Source organism: Chenopodium quinoa, unplaced genomic scaffold (assembly GCF_001683475.1).
Source record: "Chenopodium quinoa cultivar QQ74 unplaced genomic scaffold, ASM168347v1, whole genome shotgun sequence".
NCBI lineage: Eukaryota > Viridiplantae > Streptophyta > Magnoliopsida > Caryophyllales > Amaranthaceae > Chenopodium > Chenopodium quinoa.
In genome coordinates, this window is record NW_018745286.1 from 354,603 (window position 1) to 375,490 (window position 20,888).

The 20,888-nt window shown below is 34.3% G+C and overlaps 1 protein-coding gene across 1 annotated transcript; it reads left to right on the forward strand.

Annotated features, from left to right (window-relative positions):
* Nucleotides 1-11,371: 11,371 nt before the first annotated feature.
* Nucleotides 11,372-17,672, forward strand: LOC110711876 (CASP-like protein 5A2). Its single transcript, XM_021890320.1, has 3 exons — nucleotides 11,372-11,797; nucleotides 15,144-15,276; nucleotides 17,363-17,672. The coding sequence occupies exons 1-3, from the start codon at nucleotides 11,583-11,585 to the stop codon at nucleotides 17,552-17,554; spliced, it is 540 nt and encodes a 179-aa protein (XP_021746012.1). The 5' UTR covers nucleotides 11,372-11,582; the 3' UTR covers nucleotides 17,555-17,672.
* Nucleotides 17,673-20,888: the final 3,216 nt, after the last annotated feature.

The following is a 20,888-nucleotide window of genomic DNA, read 5'->3' on the forward strand; positions in this document are numbered from 1 at the left end:
TGTGGCGTCTGGCCAGACGCCACTCCTACTTTTTGTAATTTTTTTTTAATTTTTTTTTTTTTTTTGTAATTTTATTTAAACTTTTTGTAATTTTTTTTAAATTTTATTTAAACTTTTTTTTTAATTTTATTTAAACTTTTTGTAATTTTTTTTAATTTTATTTAAAGTTTTTGGTTTTTTTGTGGTTTTTTAACTTTGATAAATTTGAAATTAAATATGTGTTAATAAGTTTAAAAAAAAATTGTTTTAATTTGAAATTATGTTTTAAATATGTGTTAATAAAATTATGTTTAATTTTGTATGTGTAAATTATATATAGAAATGAAATTTACAAATAAAAATTTAGAAATTACTTATGTTAATTTTGTGTTAAATGTATTAATTTAATCTTTATATAGTTATATGTATTTAAAAATAATATGACATAGTAGGATTTTTGTACATGATGGTCTCTTCGAAGATGCTCAACAAGCGATTGATTGGGCAAAACAAGTTGCAATTAGATCTGATTTTTGTTTAGTAGTAGCAACTCAGAAATCTCTCAAGGACTCTAGACGGAGACATAGTATGATGTATTGTCATTTCATATTTAAGAAATTCCATAAAATTGAAACCTAATCTATCCAGGCCAATTCTTGAGTTCATAGCCCAAAACCCAGCCGAGAAAACGAAAAAGGAGGATCTGAGTAATAAAACAAAACCAAATTAAATGAAATTCTGCAACATTTGAGATTGTTAGTCAATTAGACTAAAACCCAAAATAATTGAAATGTAAATCAACTAAAACGCTCAATAAACCCCATGCACGCAACACGCCATACTGTTAAACCCTAGATTTAAATACAATGGCTTTCTACTACTACACAATAAATAAAAATCCAATGTGATTTCACAATAAATTAATAAAACCAAGTATATTTGAATGATATTCAAGCACAAAAGCAAGGAAATTGATTAGAAAAAAGAACGATATTACCATAAATTGAAGAAATTAACAAGCAGCGGAAGAAATTTAACACGACTTCAACCCAAAATAAATAAATTTCAAGCGGCTTCAAAAGATAACTACGATTGTATAACAGTATAAGAATACAGGATCGTGATATACAATCAGGATAACGACTCATAGACAGTGTCGACCACCACCATGGCTTAGATCACGAGGACCCCGAAGGGGTCGAGCGACCTAGAGGTCGCCAACGGCTGAACAGGAGTGCGTTTGAGTACATTCGTGGTCGTGGTCGTGGTCATGGTCGTACATCGTCATCCAGTCTTCTTCGTCTGTGAATATGCCCGGAACTGGTACAATAGCTTACTTTAATTTACATTATACAATGTTTTTTAGATTACTTCTGACTTGTTAACTGTGTATAATTATGTGTTCAATAGGAAGAGTTGATATTGATCAGTTTCCATACAAGGACAGGATACCTAACATCATCATGTCATACTTGGACGGGTGGAATGATGTAGTTGGAGATGGTAATTGCGGATTCCGAGTCGTGGCTGATGTGTTTCAGATGGGCGAAGACAACTACGGTTTAGTGCGTCAGTTGATTTACAGTGAAATTGCCTCAAACCGAGATGTTTATGGTCATGTGTACCAGCAAGACTTGGAGTGCGTACACTATTTCTATGTAACCTTATTTTTTTGTAACTATTTTTATACAAACATTGATTTTTTGTATTCTACTTTTGACTACATTTATATCTTGCATGCATACGTTGCGCGTTACAAAGTAAAAGATAATGTCAAATTTTAAAAACTTAAACGAATATGTCAAATGTTACAAACTTAAACAATATTTTCAAATTTTACAAACTTAAACAATAACTGCAAATTTTAGAAAATGTTCTGCAAATAAACTGGCAAAAAGATCAGTAATCCCTCTTTGACACCGACTCCCAATGCGCAATGGCCCGTTCCAACTCATCAATAGCAGCTCTCCCAGATGCAGTCGTCATGTTGTCCCTCTCCTGAGAGAGTTTCTGTTCCACTTGCATCAACTTTCCCATCCACTACACAAAAAAAAATTATATTCAATAACGATATATAGCAATTACAAAAACACAACAATAAATGTTTAATGACACATACCGCATCCACGGTAGTGGCCGGTGGCATATCATGGTCATCTATATTCTTCCCCGCACCATGGTGAAATTGTGACGCCTTCAAAAAATTTAAATATATATAAACATAAAAAAAATTATAAGAAAAATAGCTACCAAAACCCAAATCAAATAAACTAAAAACATACTAACAAATTAACATAATAAAGAAATTAACAGAACACTTTAAAAAGTAATAGAATAAAAAATACACAAAGAAAGGAAAAAAACCAACACATACAAAATATATATAAACATAAATATAAATTAAAATAAATTAACTAACAAAAAACAATATCAAATAAGCAAAAAAAATGTACTAACAAATTGTAATAAAGAATAAAAATAAAAATGTACAAATAAAATAAACAAATAATTGTAAAGGAAATATAAACATAAAAAAAATACAACAAAATTGAAAAAAATTATAAAAATAAACAACATAACAAATATAAAAAACGTACTAAATAGAAAAACGTACTAACAAATTGCAATAACAGATATAAAAAAAATGTACAAAACAAACATACAAAGAAATGTAAAGGAAGTATAAGCGTAAAAAAATACAACAAAATTGAAAAACATAAACAACAAAATATACAAAAACAAATAAAAAAAAATATTCTGATTTTTTTAAAAAAAAACTTAAAAAAACATAAAACAAAAACAAAATTTTAATTTCAAAAAAAAATTACTGAAAAAAACAAAAAACAAAAAACAAAAATAAAAATAAAAATAATGATTTTCAAAAAAATAAACAAAATAAAAAAAATCTGATTTTCAAAAATAAAAACTTAAAAAACAAAAAACAAAAAAAAAATTCTAATTTCAAAAAAAAAATTACTTAAAAAAACAAAAAACAAAAAAAAAATTCTGATTTTCAAAAAAAAAAATCTGATTTAAAATAAAAAAAAAAAAAAAAAAAAAAAAAAAGTTGGGCGCATAAGGAAGACGCCACGCCACTGGTGGCGGCGCATGGGGAGGACGCCACGCCGGTGGTGGCGGCGGCGTCCTACCCAGGCGCTTGGGCCGTGGTTCCGGTGTCTGCTCCTGGCGCCACCACCACTGGCGTGGCGTCCTCCCCATGCGCCCCGCCTTGCCACGACAGTTTTTATTTTTTATTTTTTTTTGGAAAAAAACCTACCTTTCCACCGTGAGACCTCCTTCCCTCCGCCGCTGCCGCTAATTCCTTGCCTTGCCGCCTCGACATTGCCATACTTTGAATTTATTTTTTTTCAAAAAACGTAGAATGAAAATGGGTGATATATTTTTTGGTCAAGGGCAATATTGTCAAATAAATGGAAATTTGTGGGCTTTAGTTGGTAATTTGTAGGCGATGTTTAGCAATCCACATAATATGATCACCTAATTATAGGGTAGGGCAGGCTTGGTAAGGGTTTTAAGTAATTCTGTTTTAAAAGTATTAGTTTTCCTTGATTCTTCCATTTCTCAAATATTATTTTCGCACACCATCAAAGCTTGTATCAATTCTTTGTAAGTATTTTAGATTTTTTTTTAATTTTATTTTAAAAACAACTGAAATTACACTAATTAAACTGAGTTTACAACAAATAAAAGAAATGTAAAGTAACAAAAGTTATCATAGGCATAAGAAGCCCTTACACAATACCAATTAAGGTCATTAACGACATTTACCTTTAAGTTAATTACAACGAGTGAGGACAACGCACATAAGGCTTACCAACATACATTTAAACATGCAATGGGACTGTTGATAGAACGAGGGAAGTTGATGATGATGTTTCATGTTGTGCAAGGTCTTTTCTAACATACAATTAAAAATCTATGAATGTTGCTGAAATGAGAGAATGAGGGATAACTTAAGTGGTTAGAGCTCCCCTCCCGATTCTAGGTGATCTTGAGATCGATTCTCATCTCCCTCCCTTGTGGCTCTCTAAATACCAAAAAAAAAATGTTGGTGAAATGACGATGACGGCCCAAAATCAGTATGTCTTTTCCTAAAGGACCCCAATAATTCAAATGGATAAAATCCTCTTGAGATCTTTACTTCATGCATGTCAATCACATTTCTTTGCGATTGGACAAAACCATATCTTATATATATTCTCCTACAAGGTCATATATATTCTCTCCTACAAGGTCATGATGTTGTAATAACTTTTACCGTCAATGGGTTTAAAAACACCTAATACCATCTTCCTTCAACAAGGGTTTATGTAAACCTGAAATTGAAATTTTGCTCCGTCCCCCAACAAACATAAGTAACACCACTTTTATTAAATGAACACATTTATATTAAAACTAAAGAGATAGCAATTCCAAGAGACAAACGACTCCATTTCATCCTCCAATTAACCCTGAATTTGACTTGTCTTCGCTTTGCAATTTATTATATTGTGTGCTTCCAAAATCTAAGTTTTATTTTTTAAAAAAATTCACTTTAATTCATTTATTTGAGAGCATTATGAACTTTTGGGTGGATTTTCTTCCACTAGGTCGATTTACCAGTTACCTAAACAAAGGCTGATTTTTATTTTGTAAATCCATGTGTCGCAACCTAGTTGGTCCAAATTTTTTTTGGAAAAAAAGAAAAAAAAATAAATTAAAACCCTTCCCAGCCAGCCACCATCCCTCCTCCCCTTACCCCACCGTTAAACCTCAGCCCTAACCCCCAACCCCATCGAAATTCGACCAGCCGCCTCCACTAACAACCGATAACGGCCGGCCGACCCCTCCCAACCCCTAAAACCACTCGGACGACCCACCTACACCATCGAAACCACCTCCCTTCCCTTACCCCCGAAACAACCTTTCCCTTATCATGCCTATGAAACCGCCCCACCTCCTTTCCCTCGTCGCCGAAACGACCGATTTCTTAGCTCCTTAATTGGAGATTATTGCCAAGAAATTAAACGTGGTTGTGTTACTCAAGGTTTTTGTGGTAGTTTTTTCAAAAAAAAAAAAACAAAAATGGTAGTTGTTCTAAAAAAATGGTCATTTAAATGATAGTTTTCGGTAAAATTTTCTTAATTTTTCACAAAATTACCCTATATCTAAAGTATAATATAGTACTCCCTCAATCCCTTTTTATTGGATACGTTTTGACTTTTACACGTTTGTCAATACACCTATTTGACCATTTATAACTTTCATTACATACTTTTTAAAATTACAACGATTGAATATCAATAGAGCATTCGTTAAGACGAATCAAACAAGACCACACATGACTATATTATGTCTTTTACTTTTGTGATTAAATTTGAAGATTATCAAATACTTTCTATGTCCCAGAATACATGATACAGTCAACATTGCATACATGTCAATGCACTAGTTTGACTTTATTTCTATATAATTAAATATTAATGAAAATTATTTTAAAAATTATATTTTGGAACTTTATATTAATACCTATTTAACAACATATATTATGATATGTTTTTATTATGTTAATAAAATATTATAATAAAAACTAATACATGAATAGTGAAAAAAGTCCAACGTGTAAATTTTGAAGAAAAAACGCACAAACCTGATGTATACATCGTTGAATTTGCTTGATTTTGTTGAATGTGAATATGTGATAAGATCGAATTTGTTGAATAGCAAGAATTGCGCAATTTTGTTGTTAAACGCTCAAACTCGTTGATTTTTTTTAGGTGAAATGTTGAGTTATTGTATACCGTATTATATATAATCTAGATAGAGGTAGTAGAGGTGATAAATTATGACCGGGCCGCTAGTCTGGCTGATTTGGCTCAAAAATAGGGCGGGCTTAGACAAGTAAAAAATGTTTTTTTAGTTAAAATTCGAATTTGATTAGAAAAAGTCAAAATAAGTTAATAAGCCCACTATGGCTCGACAAGCCCACGACTTTTGATTTGAACATGACATTTGATGTTAAGGTCTCGCTTGAATTTTTTATCACCTCTAAGATAGAGGAGAAAGATGGGGGAAATAAAAAGCCACGAACTAGAGTTTTAAGGAGACAAGGAGGGCACCCGATTTATACACAAGCAAAAATGTATACTTCCTCCATTTTGTTTTAGATGCATCACTTTCTAAATAAGGAAATTTCAAATTAGATGCATCACTTTCTATTTTATCAAATATATTTTACGAACAATTGCCCGGAAAATCCGACCCGTGCCTCGTCTGTCCAAAATAATCCCACCTTTCGATTATTTTTTAATAATCCGACCTTTAATGTCAATTCGCTATAAATGGTTCCAAGTGACCTGTAACCGGTTGAGTAGGTAATTTTTTTTATTAAGTTTAATTTACACGTGTCACAACGTGATTGGTCAAAAAAACTTTTACTTTTAATTTTTTTAAAGAAATGATTATTACTTATTAACATTAATTAACTTATTTAAAAAATTAAAACTAACTTTTTTAAAATAAAGAAATTATATTAATTAAAAATTTAAAATCACAACCAGCCCTAGCGACCTTCTCGCCCCACCATCGGCCCAAACTGCCCGCCAGCACCGTCATGCCCAGACCACAGCTCCCTTGCGCTTATCGCCGCCCCTCCCCTACCCCCTTCCGTCACCTCTAAACCACCACAACTAACCCTTACCAAAATCAAGGCAAGTGAAGGGGAGGGGGCTAAAATCGGGCCGAGGGAAAGGGGAGAAGGCCGGAAAAGGGATAGGGAAGGGGAAGGGGGCCGGAAACATGAAAAGGGGAAGGGGAGAAAGGTTGGGATCGGGACGGGGAACAATTTTGAAGGTGGTTGGTGTTTTAGGGGGAAGGGGAAGGGGGAGGGGGGAAGGGATAGTGTAATACTCCATATTTTTATAATATCTTATATATATAAATTATTTATTTTATTTATTTTTATTAATTAAAATGATTCATTTCATTTTAAAAAGAAATCAATTATGTAAATATTATATAAGTGTGCATAAAATAATATGGGTCATTAATTGAGGCAATAAAAGTGTTTTGAATTGGGTCATCTTTGTTTTAATAGTTGGATCAACTTGTTGGGAAATTGAGGATGTTTAAAAGCCCAACAAGTTGGCCCCAAAGGAAGAAGTCAAGGGGGAGTAGGATTTAGTAATGACAGTTTTGTAATTATGAGTTTTTGTTTTAAAAGGGGAGTATAAATACTTCAAAGCCTTAAGATTTTTCATTCTAAAATAATAATTGTCATATTTCACAAAAATTCCAAAAGTTTTCTCTTTATTTTCTCTCTCCTCTTTTCCCTTATTTTTCCTCTCCTTTTCTTTTTCCTTTTCCTCTCCTTCCCCACGCCTCTCTCTCCATCTTCTTCTCCCCTCACGCCAACAGCCACCGGCGCCACCACCACCATCGGCGTGCAGCAGCTCAGCCCGCCGGCGACCCTCTCCTTCTCTCTCCTTTGGTTTTCGATTTTGGTATTATTATAAAAAAAAAACTCTTTTCTCTTCCTAATTTAATTGTATTGTTTTTATTAATTTAAAGCATGATTTTGATTATGTTTTGGTTTTGATTTTGGGTATTTGATGTTGTTAAATTATTTATATAATTTTTAGATTTTTATTCAATTAAAAACCCCAATTTACAAACTCTAGAATTTGGGAATCTAATGTTTATGGTTAGGGTTTGATCTTAGGTTGATGTTGTTGTTTAATTAATGTTTAAACATGTTTTAATGAGTATAAAGCCCTCAAATTAATGCTGAAATTTATCTATGCACACTACTTTTTAATTATTAAATTAGGGTTTGATTACCCATAAGAGGGAAAAAGGTTTTAATAATTTAAATATGATTTTCTAGTCTATTAGTGATGTTTTATATGAAATACGTATACTGAAATTTTATTTAAATCATAAAAATTAAGTCTTTTTGAAAGGATTTGAAGTACCCAGGTTTAATGACTTTTATGTCATTAAATTGGGTTAATTAGTAAGGTTTAAAGAGTATTATAGTTGCTGAAAATTTGTGAGAATAGTGGATTAATAGTTATGTATTTTTATTTGTAGAAAGCTTTGAGCTAGGTGATTTCTAGCGAGTGTGGCCGAGTTTAGGCATTATTCAAGGTACGTATGTGCACAAGAATATTTGTGTATGTGTAGTATCATGCTAGGATTTGTAAAGTATGATTTAAGTGATGAATTAGTAGCATGTTTGGTTGATAATATGCTTGGAATTGATTTTGATTGAGCATGATTTGTTATACGAGCATGTGGATATATTATTTGAGGCATGATACAAGTTGAGTATGTATGAATCATGGAAGTATGTTTTATTTTCAAGTATCAAGAAAGCATGTATTTAATAAGCAAGGCTTATATATGAGTTAAAGAGCTAAAGTTAGAATTATTGATCATAATTCATGAATTTATTTCTCACCTATTTATTATTGGTGTTGAGTCAAGAAGTTAGTTTATGTATTTACTCACTCAAGTGAGTTGAGTTTGAGTCAAGGAAGTTTAGTAGTGCGTTTTATGCACTAAGGTAGTAATCGTGCAATTTTGTGCACAAAACTAGGCAAAGAACCCTAATTAAAATAAATAGTATGTGCTCACTAATTAATTCAAGAATGAATTGGAAATTTGTGTTGAATGTTGTTATGTTTGTTCTTAATTGATTGGCTTGAGTCATCACATGTCAAATTGGTAAATCACGTAAAGTATAAGAGGATACACACCAAAACTCTTAGAACGTATATACCTTGAGTATGAACATATGGGGGGAGTTATGGGGTTTTATATTTAACCATAGCTTCTACAAGGGTACAGGACGTTGTACTTTCTTTTATTATTAATGCACTGGAATTCCGTCACCAAGTGTGACATGGTAGGTGCTAATTGGGGTAGCTCCCTGATTGGAAGCTCAATATTTAAATGGGATATTTTCAAGGAAAGAAATCCGTTCGATACGTAATCCAAAATTATTAATAATAATTAATATTGCTAGTTATGAGTCAAAGGTAAGTTGAATTGTGATTGTATGGTGAGCATGTTTTAATTATTCTTTTTATTTTGATGTTAGGACATTCATGTTAGTGTGGTGCATATGTACTCAGCTTTGCTGATTCGTACTTTTGTGTTTGTGTATGGCTTTCCTTTGGATTAGCCTTACCATGACCCATTTATATGGTGAGTAGAAAGTAGGGGTGAGCGGAACCGGGTACCTGGTTGAGTTCACAGGACCCGGTCCCGGAACCGGTTGTACCGGGTATCCAGATCTTGGACCCGGTCCCGAAACCGGTTGAAGCAGGTCATGAAGTTCGGAACTGGTCCCGGAACCGATTGGAACCGGTTCCAAGACCGGGTACCCGGATCTTCAATCTTCATCCTTAGATTAGAGATATTATTAAGAATAAGAAAAAGAAAGTGGGGATGTTTAATAAATTAAACACTACCACCAGTCCACTACCAACACCCACCAATCCACCACCACCCTCATTGGCCTTGCTTGCAAAATATTAGAGGGATTAATCTATCAAAAACGCTAGTGTATAACAATCAAATTGCAACATTACCTTCCTTAAAAATGTTAGTCATTATTCTGTCTAATGCTTCCTGCACAATTCTCTCATATTCAGCATCCAAAGCACTTATAAATTCAAGGAAAACAAAAATTAATGAAATTATTTAGATTATGATAGAAACAACCTAAATAAGTAAACATCCTAGTTCGAAACTACAGGATTAGAACAACTTACCTTGATTAGAAAATTCCTAGCAATTACAACAAATCAATTGTTTCATGATGATTTCAATTCGAAAACATATACCCTAAAATCTGACTACTCTTGTTAATCAAAATTAAAAAATTAATTGACTATATTAAGAGTTAGAGAAGAGACATAAAATAGGGAAATCAAGAGGAAAGCGTGATTCATCTTCAATAAAAAGCTTGGAAGCCTCTTCTATGGAGAAATCAGATTGATGGCGTGGAGGAGATGGTGAAGTAGTTTGACGGTGAGGATAGGAGAGAGAAATTGGCGACAGAAGAGGTTAACGGCAATGTGATAGATCAGGAGGAAGAGAAAAGGGAGGAGAGAGAAAGAGACTGGCAGAAGAGGGTTAGAGTGGAGGAAGAGGGTTAGAGGGAAATAACTTAAGAAATTAAGAACTTTTTTTTTAAAAAAAAAGAAAAGAAAAAAATTAAACATATTAAACAACCGGGTACTGAGTCCAAATTTTCAGGACCCGGTTTTGGAACCGGTTTCAACCGGGTCCGAATTTTTGGACCCGGTCCCGGAATTGGCGAGACCAGTTTCGGGTCTGGACCCGCCGGGTCTGAACCGATTTCGAGTCCGGTATCGGGTACCCTGGGTCTTTACTCACCCTAGTAGAGAGTTGAATAAAGGGAAATAACAGGTACTTGAAGCATGAATAGCATGATGGGATAAAGTGCAGAGAGTTACTTGTTATGTTTCTTAGTTTTAATATTTTTGAATAATTGATTTGTTATGGATTAACATTATTATGTTTGTTTTAATTGGTTTTAAGAAGGGCCATATGTTTGAATTGGTTCCAACTTGTGAATGTTTTATTTTACTTTTATTTTGAAGTTGTGAACTCAAGTTTTAAGTTTTATATTTAAAAATAAAATTTTTGTTTTAGACTTTCGCTGTGAGACTTTGAAAATTAGCTTTAGCCGTTATCACGGTGGCGGTAATATTTTGGTTATTTCCTAAAAAGAGTTTTATTTAGAGTAAAAGGAGTATTTTAAAGGAAGAAAATTTCCAGGGTATTACAGGCAGCCGGGGCGGCTTGACGCTCCAGTGCCGACATGAGGTCGGTCTAGTGGGAGTGGCGGTCGTAATGGGTGATTGGCTGGTGGGGGTGGTTTTTAATTTTTTTTAATCAATTAAGTAATTATTTTTTATTTTTCTCTTTAAAAAAATTTAATTTTTTTTCATTTTTTAGATTAATCAAATGCCGGCCTGTGTCATGTAACTTGTTATAACAAGTTAAATGACCGGTTGAAACCATTTAAAGTGGATTGACATCAAAGATTGAAATATAAAAAACAATCGAGATGTGAGATTATTTTGGGTGGAAAAGGTAAAGGTTGGATTATTCCGGACAATTTTTTATGGTAATTTAAGGGGTAAATTGAAGTTTCTCTCTGAGATGAATCTGTGAATATATCTCCTCTCACAATCTAATCATTTTATTTTATTTTTTAATGATAAAAGTAAAATAATAGAGAGGCAATAAATCCATCCATAAAGTTATGAGAGGAGATAAACTAGAATTGTTAATCCATGAGATTAACTGGGGCTCCCTCTTTTAAGTCCAACCATAATTCTTTCATGACTTTCCTATTTTCTTCCCTTTTCTTAATTAGGAGAAGCTAACTTTACCCAAAAAACTTGCAGACGACTGATAAAAAGTACCTAAATTCCTTGCTATCTCATTTATTCCTAAATTCTCTGAAAAATCCCTACAAATAACCTGCGAAATCGATGGATTAAGGAGTATTTTTGATCAAAATTGTGATTTATAGTTGATAATCATCTTCATCATCGCCGGAAATGAGTCATCCGGCGGTGCACCCGGTGGAAGCGCCGCCGCCACTAACGACTGAAAACGCAGCAGCGGCGGCGCCGAGAGTGAGAATGAAGGATCTTCAAGGAATGGCGGGGACACCAGGTGGGCTTGTGTTGCGTCTTTTTCAATCTTTCTTCGCCATTGGAGCTTTTCTTGTCATGTCTACCACCAGCGATTTCCCCTCCGTCACTGCTTTTCGGTAACTAAATTTTATTTTCTGATTATTATTGTTGTTCATTTGATGGTTAATTACCCAACATTTGATTTATTTTTGTTGATTGTGAAATGGGGTAGATGTGAATTTTTGTGGGTAAATGAAAATTTCGAAGTTTTTGTGGTATAATTTAAGCTTGTAATTGAACTTTTCTGGGTTTTGTGTTGTTAGAATTGTGGGTAAAAGTTGCAATGTGCCTTACTTGAATGTACCGTTAATAGAAATACTACTTTGGGGGTTGGAGGAGTAGGGATTGAGGAATCAGCTTATCAATTAATGTTGTTGTTGTTCATTAATTAGTTTTTTTGGGCTGCCGATTCTTGCTCATAAAATGAGTCCGGTTCGTGTGTTTGCAAGTAAAGGTGCTCTTCCATCTCTAATCCTGCTATTGGGATTGATGGTAGCCTGTGATTACCCTGCATTGGTGGTTTTGTTCTACTAGTAATTTTGTATAATGACTGTATGCCATTCCTTTTTGTACCTTCGGATTTACCTTGGAGTTCCTGGAAATTTTCATGTAATGCTGCTATTAGGAACAATGTTTGTTGATGTAGGTTATTGTTAGAAGTTAGAACGATCCTGTTGTGCTTTATTGAAGTTTTGTTGTACATATTTGTTGAAAAGGGATAATGTAGTGAGTGGGGTGAATCAAACTAGCAAAGTTGGGTGCTTATTAATGAATCAATCAATGCCAATGTTGCACAATTTACATTACCTTATTTTATTTTTTTTTTAATTTGGCAAATTTTTATTTTTTCACCTGAATAGAGTTATGTACAAGAACTTTTCAATTACAAACACCATAACTGCAAAAATCTAAAGACCTAGGCCACTTACATCATCAGCATCACTTCTTCCCCACTTTCTATCAGGGGTGTGAGAAATCCGTTCATATAGCACCACTTCTACATGCAACTTTAAAAATATGGCCTTAATTGCAGCTTGCTGATATTCGCAATCTCCATCAAATACGTTCCAATTTCTGTTGTACAAAGTCTCGGAAAACCACATCCCGACATGCCAACTTCTTGCTACCTTCTTCAAGCTTGAGTAATTACTTATACCAACTATCCCATATCAAAGTTCTGAACAGGTTTATTTATACCAACCATTTGCAACGTATTATCACTGATTCCAGCAGAATAATTACAATTAAAAATAATGGATATTCGATGGATTCCGCACTTTGATTGAACATAAAACCTTAAATCATGCCAGTTTGAATCACCGGATTTGCTTTTTTTTTTTTAATTATATATATATATATATATATATATATATATATATATATATATAAAGCTATTCTTCTCACTCATTCCAGCCAGGTTTTAAAAACTGTTAACCTGTTAGGGCTTGCCAAATTTTTACGGAGTATTATCATCCAAGCAACTGGTTCAACATTTGGCCTTAGTTCAGTGTGAAATTTCCTTGCAGAAAATTTGGCTTCAAGAAACATGTTTTGCTGGCCAACTCCAATAATTGTAGTTTTCCTGGACTAAAGGATTTTTCTAAAAGTCCATGATAAACCATTTGGGGTTGGCATATCCCTAACATTGCTATCTATGATGTAGTGTACTAGTATGTATGGAGTCATTTTATTCAAAGCCTGTCTTGTTTCATAGTGATGGCCCAAAAAAGCTTGGAAATTGCTGCCTTGTCCTAAGTTGTGAGATCCAATAGATTCTGCCCCCCACTACCTTGGGTAGGCACATCTGATTCCAAGATACTCCCTTTGTCTCTTAATATTCTCCCTGTTTTCCTTTTTAGTCCATCCCTTTGAGTTTGCTCCATACTACTTTTGTTGTAGGGACCACACCTTTTACTCACAACCACTACATTAACCCCATCACACTCTCTCTTATTAACTCTTTTCATCCTAAAATTATAGAAGTTATGGGGTAAAATAAGGGATGAAGGGAGTACTCATCTATATTTATCGCACCACCTGTCCATAAAAAGGCCCAGCAATATCTCTTAATTTGTCTTAAAACTTTCTTAGGCATGAAAAGCATTTGGCTCCAATAAATTATTATGTTGAGTAAAACAGATTTTCTTAGGCATAGGTTAGCAGTTTGCTGACCAAAACTTAATTCTTGCAACCACCTTTCAATCAAAGGTTTGCACTGATTGAAAGACAAATTTGCAGATGCCATAGGAACCCCAAATATTTAAAAAGGTAACTCACCACTATTCTTATGAAGGGTTTCTGCATTAAATCCTGCAATATCAGGGGAAGTGCAATCTTCTCTTGCAAACATTAGGAGATCATTGTCAAACATCAAATGTGTATGGTCTTTTGCATTTTAGACGATAATTCAAATTGGGATTTTGAGCGATGTCAGCTATCTCACCCATACACTGAGACAAATATTCCATTCCCATGCAAATAAATAGGATGAGTAGGGGCCACCCTGTCTTAGACCCACTCTGCCTGGAAAAGGAGTGGAAGGATTACCATTCACTGGAACTGATTATGATATAGAAGCTATGCACTCGATGATCCAAGTCACACCTATAGCAGGGATTCGTAACTCATCTATATTAGATCTCAGGAAGCTCCACTCAATAGACTCATAAGCTTTCTTCAGATCTACCTTGAGCATGCATCTAGTTATACCCTTTTACTAATTTAGTGGCCAGCAAGATTATTATATGTGAATTCCCCAACAACCTTCTGTTACCTAGCAGTTAGACTTTTAGCAATAATTATGTAAATTAATGAACAAGCAACGGGACTAAAATCTTTTGCAGAATAAAGACAACTTACTATAGGTACAAGGGTGATATAGTGGCACAGTGTACCTGCTTTAGCAACTTAGACTTCTGGAATCAATCAATCAAAGCCTTAATCCCATAAGTGGGGTTAACTTAGACTTCTGGAAGATTACTAAAATTGCATCATATATCTTGTGTTTAACAATGTGCCAAGAATTCTTAAAGAAGACAGTTGAAATAATTTAAACCACGAGCTTTTATATCACCAATACTTTGCCAATGCAACATCTATTTCATCAGCCCTAACAGGTGTATCAAGGATTCAGAAGCTAAAGAACTTAGTTCTGAGCCACTTCTAATAATTGTAATTTCCACACTAGGACCTTTTCAGAGAAATTGGTGGGTGAGGTATTTATCTTTTAGATGGTAAATTAGACCAGGGAGGCCTGTATCTCTGGTAAAAACATATGAAATAGATGCAATAACCAGCTTAAGAACTTCAGCGCCTTCATTTTTTTTTACCTATCTTCACTGTATAATTATGTATAAGTTTCTTATTCTTCTAGATTTTTAAATTCTTTTGTACTGACATGAAGTTTTTAATTTGTGCTCCCAGCTTTCTTGTTGCCGCTTCTGGCTTGCAGATCTTATGGAGCCTTTCACTAGCAATGCTTGATATCTATGCTATCTTAGTCAAACGTAATTTTCGTAATCGTCGAGCTGTTAGCTTGTTTGCTGCTGGTGATGTGGTAAGATTGACTTCACCTTTTCTTTGTAATAATCAGAGAGCTTCAACAATTACTTTTTGTAGCATGCTCTATATTTTTACTGGACTAACATTTATGAAATAATGAACCTGAATAGATCCTTCAGCTTCCAGGTGACGTTACTATTGCATATAGAAAGATGTCTCTTACATGCACTAATCAATAATAGTCTCAAAATTCTGTCTTATTTATGCTGCTCTCCTTCTTTAGTATTTTTAATCAGATATTTAAGTTAGAAATGTAGCACTGTGAAGTTGATAGCTGAATCCTGTCAATCTTCTACTCCATAAGGCCGGTGGCTATTAATCCAGGTTAAGTATTATTACCATGTGGGTGATTTAGAGGGAGAAGGGTGGTCGAGTCTTTGAGAAGGTGAAAGTGTAGTATATGAGTGTTAGTGTTGGGGATCTGTTTGTATGAGATGGTTGGATCCCTCACTACAGCATTACAAGTTAAATGTGGATGCTGCTTCTGGATATTATTTGGAGTGGTGATTAGAAGTAATAATGAGGATGTCTTAGCTGTGGCTTGTATAATCTGTGAAGGTTATTGTGGGATTGTGGTTGTGGAAGTGATAGCTGCAAGCTCTAGCCTTTCCACTGCAAGAGATTTTCATTTTCTTAAAGCTGATATTAGGTACGGATACTCATTGCTCCAACCTCAGCTCAACATGTTAAAAGTGAAACAGCAGCATAGTGGTTTTCGTGTCCTGATGAAGGATATCAACTCTCTGATTAAAAATTTTCTTTCCTTTAATGTTTCCTATGTGCATAGAGAACTAGAGAAGGTAATTGAGGTATCAATAGACTAGTAAAATCCAGCTATGTGCTTGTGGATGGAGGACGTGGCCAGTGGTGCCGTTATCTTTTTGATGGATAAGATTGCTATATGTTTGATGAATTATAAGCGTTGGTTTTAATTTAAAAAGTGGGAAATAGCAATGGTTATTTTGGCACGATTCATAGGAAAATTGCTTATTTATAATCCGACCTTTCGCTAACCTACTATAATAATCTCACGATTGAGAATGTAAAGTTACATTCTATTTTTCAATTGATTGGCATACCAGAAAGCTTTCCACTTCTTCATGACTTTGTTTTGACAGAATTGTGCATTTTACCACATGATCATATGTATTACATTCATAATATAGGAACATTGCATGATTCGATTACTTAATAAAAATATATTCCTGGAATTAACTCTTTGAAAATTGGAGGTATTATCATTTGGATTTACAACAGATTGGACTATTTTTATACTTTCTCCATTCTCTTTTTATTGCAATGTGGAGGGGATGTATGGTATTTTAGGAGAGGAGAGAGATAAAAATAAAGACCCATGTGATGAGGAAAGAGATAGAGAGCATCATTGGCCAAATGAAGTAATGTTGCAATTAATTTGCAACTTCAAGGAATACGTGGATTATTATTGTGGGACGGCCAAAGGTCAGGTTTTAGGTGTACAATTTTATTTTCATTGAAGTAATTTTTTCTTCAATTAGTTATGGCAGTTTGGTATGTCAGTCGAAGACCTACATATTATGGTATGTGGTCATTCACTCATTCTTGACATACCACTATCCCAGTGCTCCTCTTGAGGTTCTGGAATCTTGCCAAAGATATATTTTTTCCTCCTTTCAGTCTGTCTCATTCTAAGGATCTGGCTTGAAAACCATTAATTGGACTATTATGCTACAACAAATTGTAACAAAGGATTTATTTGTCTGTTTTAGTCGATTGTAATTCTGAGCCCAACATTACCTACATGTGCATGATGCATCCTTTTTTCAACAGGATTTTCAAAGAGTTGATAATGGGCTACTTTATGAACTCCAGGTTAAAATGGAATTTAAATTAATTTAGTTAACGTGCACTCCCTCTGCAATTGCGTGGTAAGGTTGCATGCATTTGACAACACTCCCACCTTTTACTATTCCCTGGCGACAGTCTTGTGCTGAATGTTCACTATCTTTCATTTACCCCCCTCTCCAGTCTCCACACACCCAAAAAAAATTATTGGATCACAGGTTGCTCAAAATTAAATCTGCATTATACTTGTCTTGCAGATCACTTCTACTCTCATATTTTCTGCGGCCTGTGCGTCTGCGGGTATCACTGTTCTCATTGGCAATGATCTGCAGAGTTGTTCAAAGAACCACTGTGCTCAATTTGAAACTTCAACAGGCATGGCTTTCATGACTTGGTTTGCTGCTTTACCTTCTTTTCTACTGAATTTCTGGTCTTTGGCCTCTCGATGACAAAAATTCAGTCCGATGCACTGGCATTCCATTTATGCTTGGATCATATGTGTATAATAGCTCTAATGTATATTGTGTTTGAATTTGCAATTCTAAAAGGATACAGTTTTGTGGCTTTTTGGTTTAGTTTCCCTGCAAGTTGGAGGTAATCAGTGGTCTTGTGCTGGTTGTGAAGTTGTAGTGCCTTTAATGCTCTAGTGTCGATGCTATGGAAGATAATGCCTTTCTGTTGTGAAATGAGTTTCTTTAATGTCACTTGTGTTTTGTGAAGGCTTACGCAGACCAAATCCGTGCTATACGGAAAAATCCCAATTTTGTTTTAACTGGTTCACGATTTAAATTGTTTTATTTTATTTTATTATTTATTATTATTATTTTTTTAATTTTTTTTTTGTGGGATATTTTGTGCGTAATGAGAAGCATTAAACAGGTTTTAACTAGAAGTGCAAATGATACCTTTACAAAGGCTATCTACTGCTAATAGGGATCATTTTTACCCTTGTTTCCCTCTTAGTAAGAAGTTAGACAAGGCTTTTAAAAAAAAAAAAAAAAAAAAAAAAAAAATTATCTATATGAGTTAGAGTGGAACTTATTTGCAATTTTCAAAAGTTTCTAGATACTAGCTTAACTATTGGAGCTAAATGTACAATTAGCTTTGGCTAAGCTAATTTTCAAAAGATGGGAAGTTGGTGGTGAGGGTATTTATAAACCATGATTAATGTATTAGAGGTTGATTATTTGAGAATTACCAAAATATAATTAGATTAGAGAGAACTTAAAAATTTAAGGGAAAATTGGTAAAAATAATTCCAATTTTTGTTCATTCGATCAAAATAATATCTACTCTGGATTATTTTTAAATAATCTCAACTTTGAGGGTCATTTGCTCAAAATGGTCTTAGGTTACGGTGGTGACATGTGTCACTACGTGATTGTTTGGTTGAGAAATAAAAATAAATAAATTAAAAACTTAAAAAACTTGTTAAAAAAAAAAAAAAAACCAAAATCAGCCCCCACCCACAACCCATTATGGAGCTTCCCACCATCCCCACCCCTGTCGCAGCTGAAAACCCTTCCCTTGTGCCGGCGTCTCCCCTACCCCCTGTTAGTTGCTCCTTCCCGGCGCAGCCCTAAAACCTTCACCCTAACTCCCTAAAAACCACCTCCCCCACCACATCAATCCCCCAACCACCCTTTCCCCGCCATCGGGTTTAATGGTTTTGGGGGAAACGAAGGCGGTGTCGGCGCGAGGGTGGGAGTCTGGGCGCAGCAGGGTGGGGTCGGAGACTTGGGTTGGGCTCGTTGGAGAAGGGTACCAGACGTGGGTGGTGGGGTTATCGTGGTTGGGGGCTGGGTTTTTTGTTTTTAATTTTTTGTAGGTTTTTTTTATGTTTTTAAAATTATTTTCAACCAATCATATGGTGACACATCTCACTTAAACCAAAAAAAAAAAATCTTGTTAACAGGTTATCGGTCACTTACGTACTTGTCACCATTTTGAGCGAATGACCTCAAAGTTTGGATTATTTAAAAATAATTTAAATTTGCAATTATTTTGAGCGGATGGACAAATGTTAGGATTATTTTTACCAATTTTTCCAAAATTCAATGCTTTTAAGGCTTTAAAAAAAAAAGAATTTGCTATTGACAATTTTATATGATATTATCCAAAGCAGTAAAATTAGCAACAAAGACGTGCAGAACGTAGTCAATACTGATATAACTAGCATATGGTTTATGGGTTTTACTAGGATAGGAGAAGAATCTAATCTATGATGGCCTATGTAAATGTAACAGATGATATTCCACAAAAACTTATACTCTACACAATTAATAATGTGCATTGTTGCAGTTTATATTATTAGTGATAAGCATAACTTCTGCAAATCCAAACTGTTATAAACTAATTATTAGAATGCTACATTCTTATCATCCCAAATTACTCATGTTTTACAAGTACCCATATTTTGCCATAAACTGGTTCACACATTATTCTATATCATATTTAATGTGCATTTAAATAAACAAATGAAACATTTCAATAAAAAAATAAATAAATTGAAACTGACTAATGAAAGTACTACAGCAATCAATATTGGAAATGCTTGAAAGTGACCTTAATATAAGAAGAAAATGAAATTCTAATCATCACAAAATAATAATACAGTAATACAGTTGTAAAGTGTGCATTTTTTGCATTGTTATGTCACTTATGTATACTACAATAGTAAAAAAAATAAACAAATAAAATAAAAATGACTGCTACTTTATACAGTAAAAAAAGAATACTTGAAGTACAAATTTTAGAGGTGGGCATGGGCCAGGACGGCACGTGGGCGGCACGGGCACGGCACGGTCGCGGCACGGCCCGACACGAGCCCGCCTCCGGCACGGTGGCCGGTGCGTGGGCCGTGTGCCGTGTGCCGTGCCGTGGACACAATTTCTGGGAAATGGCACGAGCACGGGCACGACACGACGGGCGGCACGGTGTTAGGCCCACAGGCACGGCACGGAGGCACGGCCGCCAGGCACGGCCCAGCACGGCACGTGGCCCGCCAGGCACGGCCCGACACGGCACGACCCGTGCTCAACGGCCATAAAACGGCCATATTTGTTGATTGCTTCCTAAACTTTTCAATGGCCATAAACGACCATATTAACGGCTATATTAACGGCTACTTTGCTTCCTAATTCCTATAAATACTTCACTTCATCCTCCAATTTTTTCCACAACTCATCTATTCTCTAATTCTCATATTCTATAATTCTTACTCTCTAGTCTCTTATAATCTCTAAATTCTCTACTTCTCCAAAAAAAAAAAAAAAAAACATCTCTCAAGTCTCAATTATAAAAGTTAATACAAAAAAAGATCGTACTTATGCACAAAACGACGACGATGAAGGAACGTCGGGTTCTACTAGTTCTCAATCAATGCAATTGGCCGATGAACAAGAAGAAGAAGACGAAGATGAAGACGAAGAAAACCAAGAAGAATAATTAGATTATTACATACTATTAATTATAGTTAATTTTTGTATTATTGCACCCTATATAATAAAATAAGCTAAGTTATTCATCAATTATTGTACGATTTTTTCATTATAAATTTTTGTATTATCGATTTATCGTACCGGCTTATAATAAAAATAAATAAGTTATTCATCAATTTGTGTGTTTTCGGCGTTTTCGCACTCCTAAAATTTTTAATTATGTGCATTGTTACTTTAAAAATAACATAAATAATAAAGAGTAAATTTAATAATAAAAAGCACATTACGTCATTAACAATATAATAATACAAAAACATAAACATAAATTAATAACATTATTTAA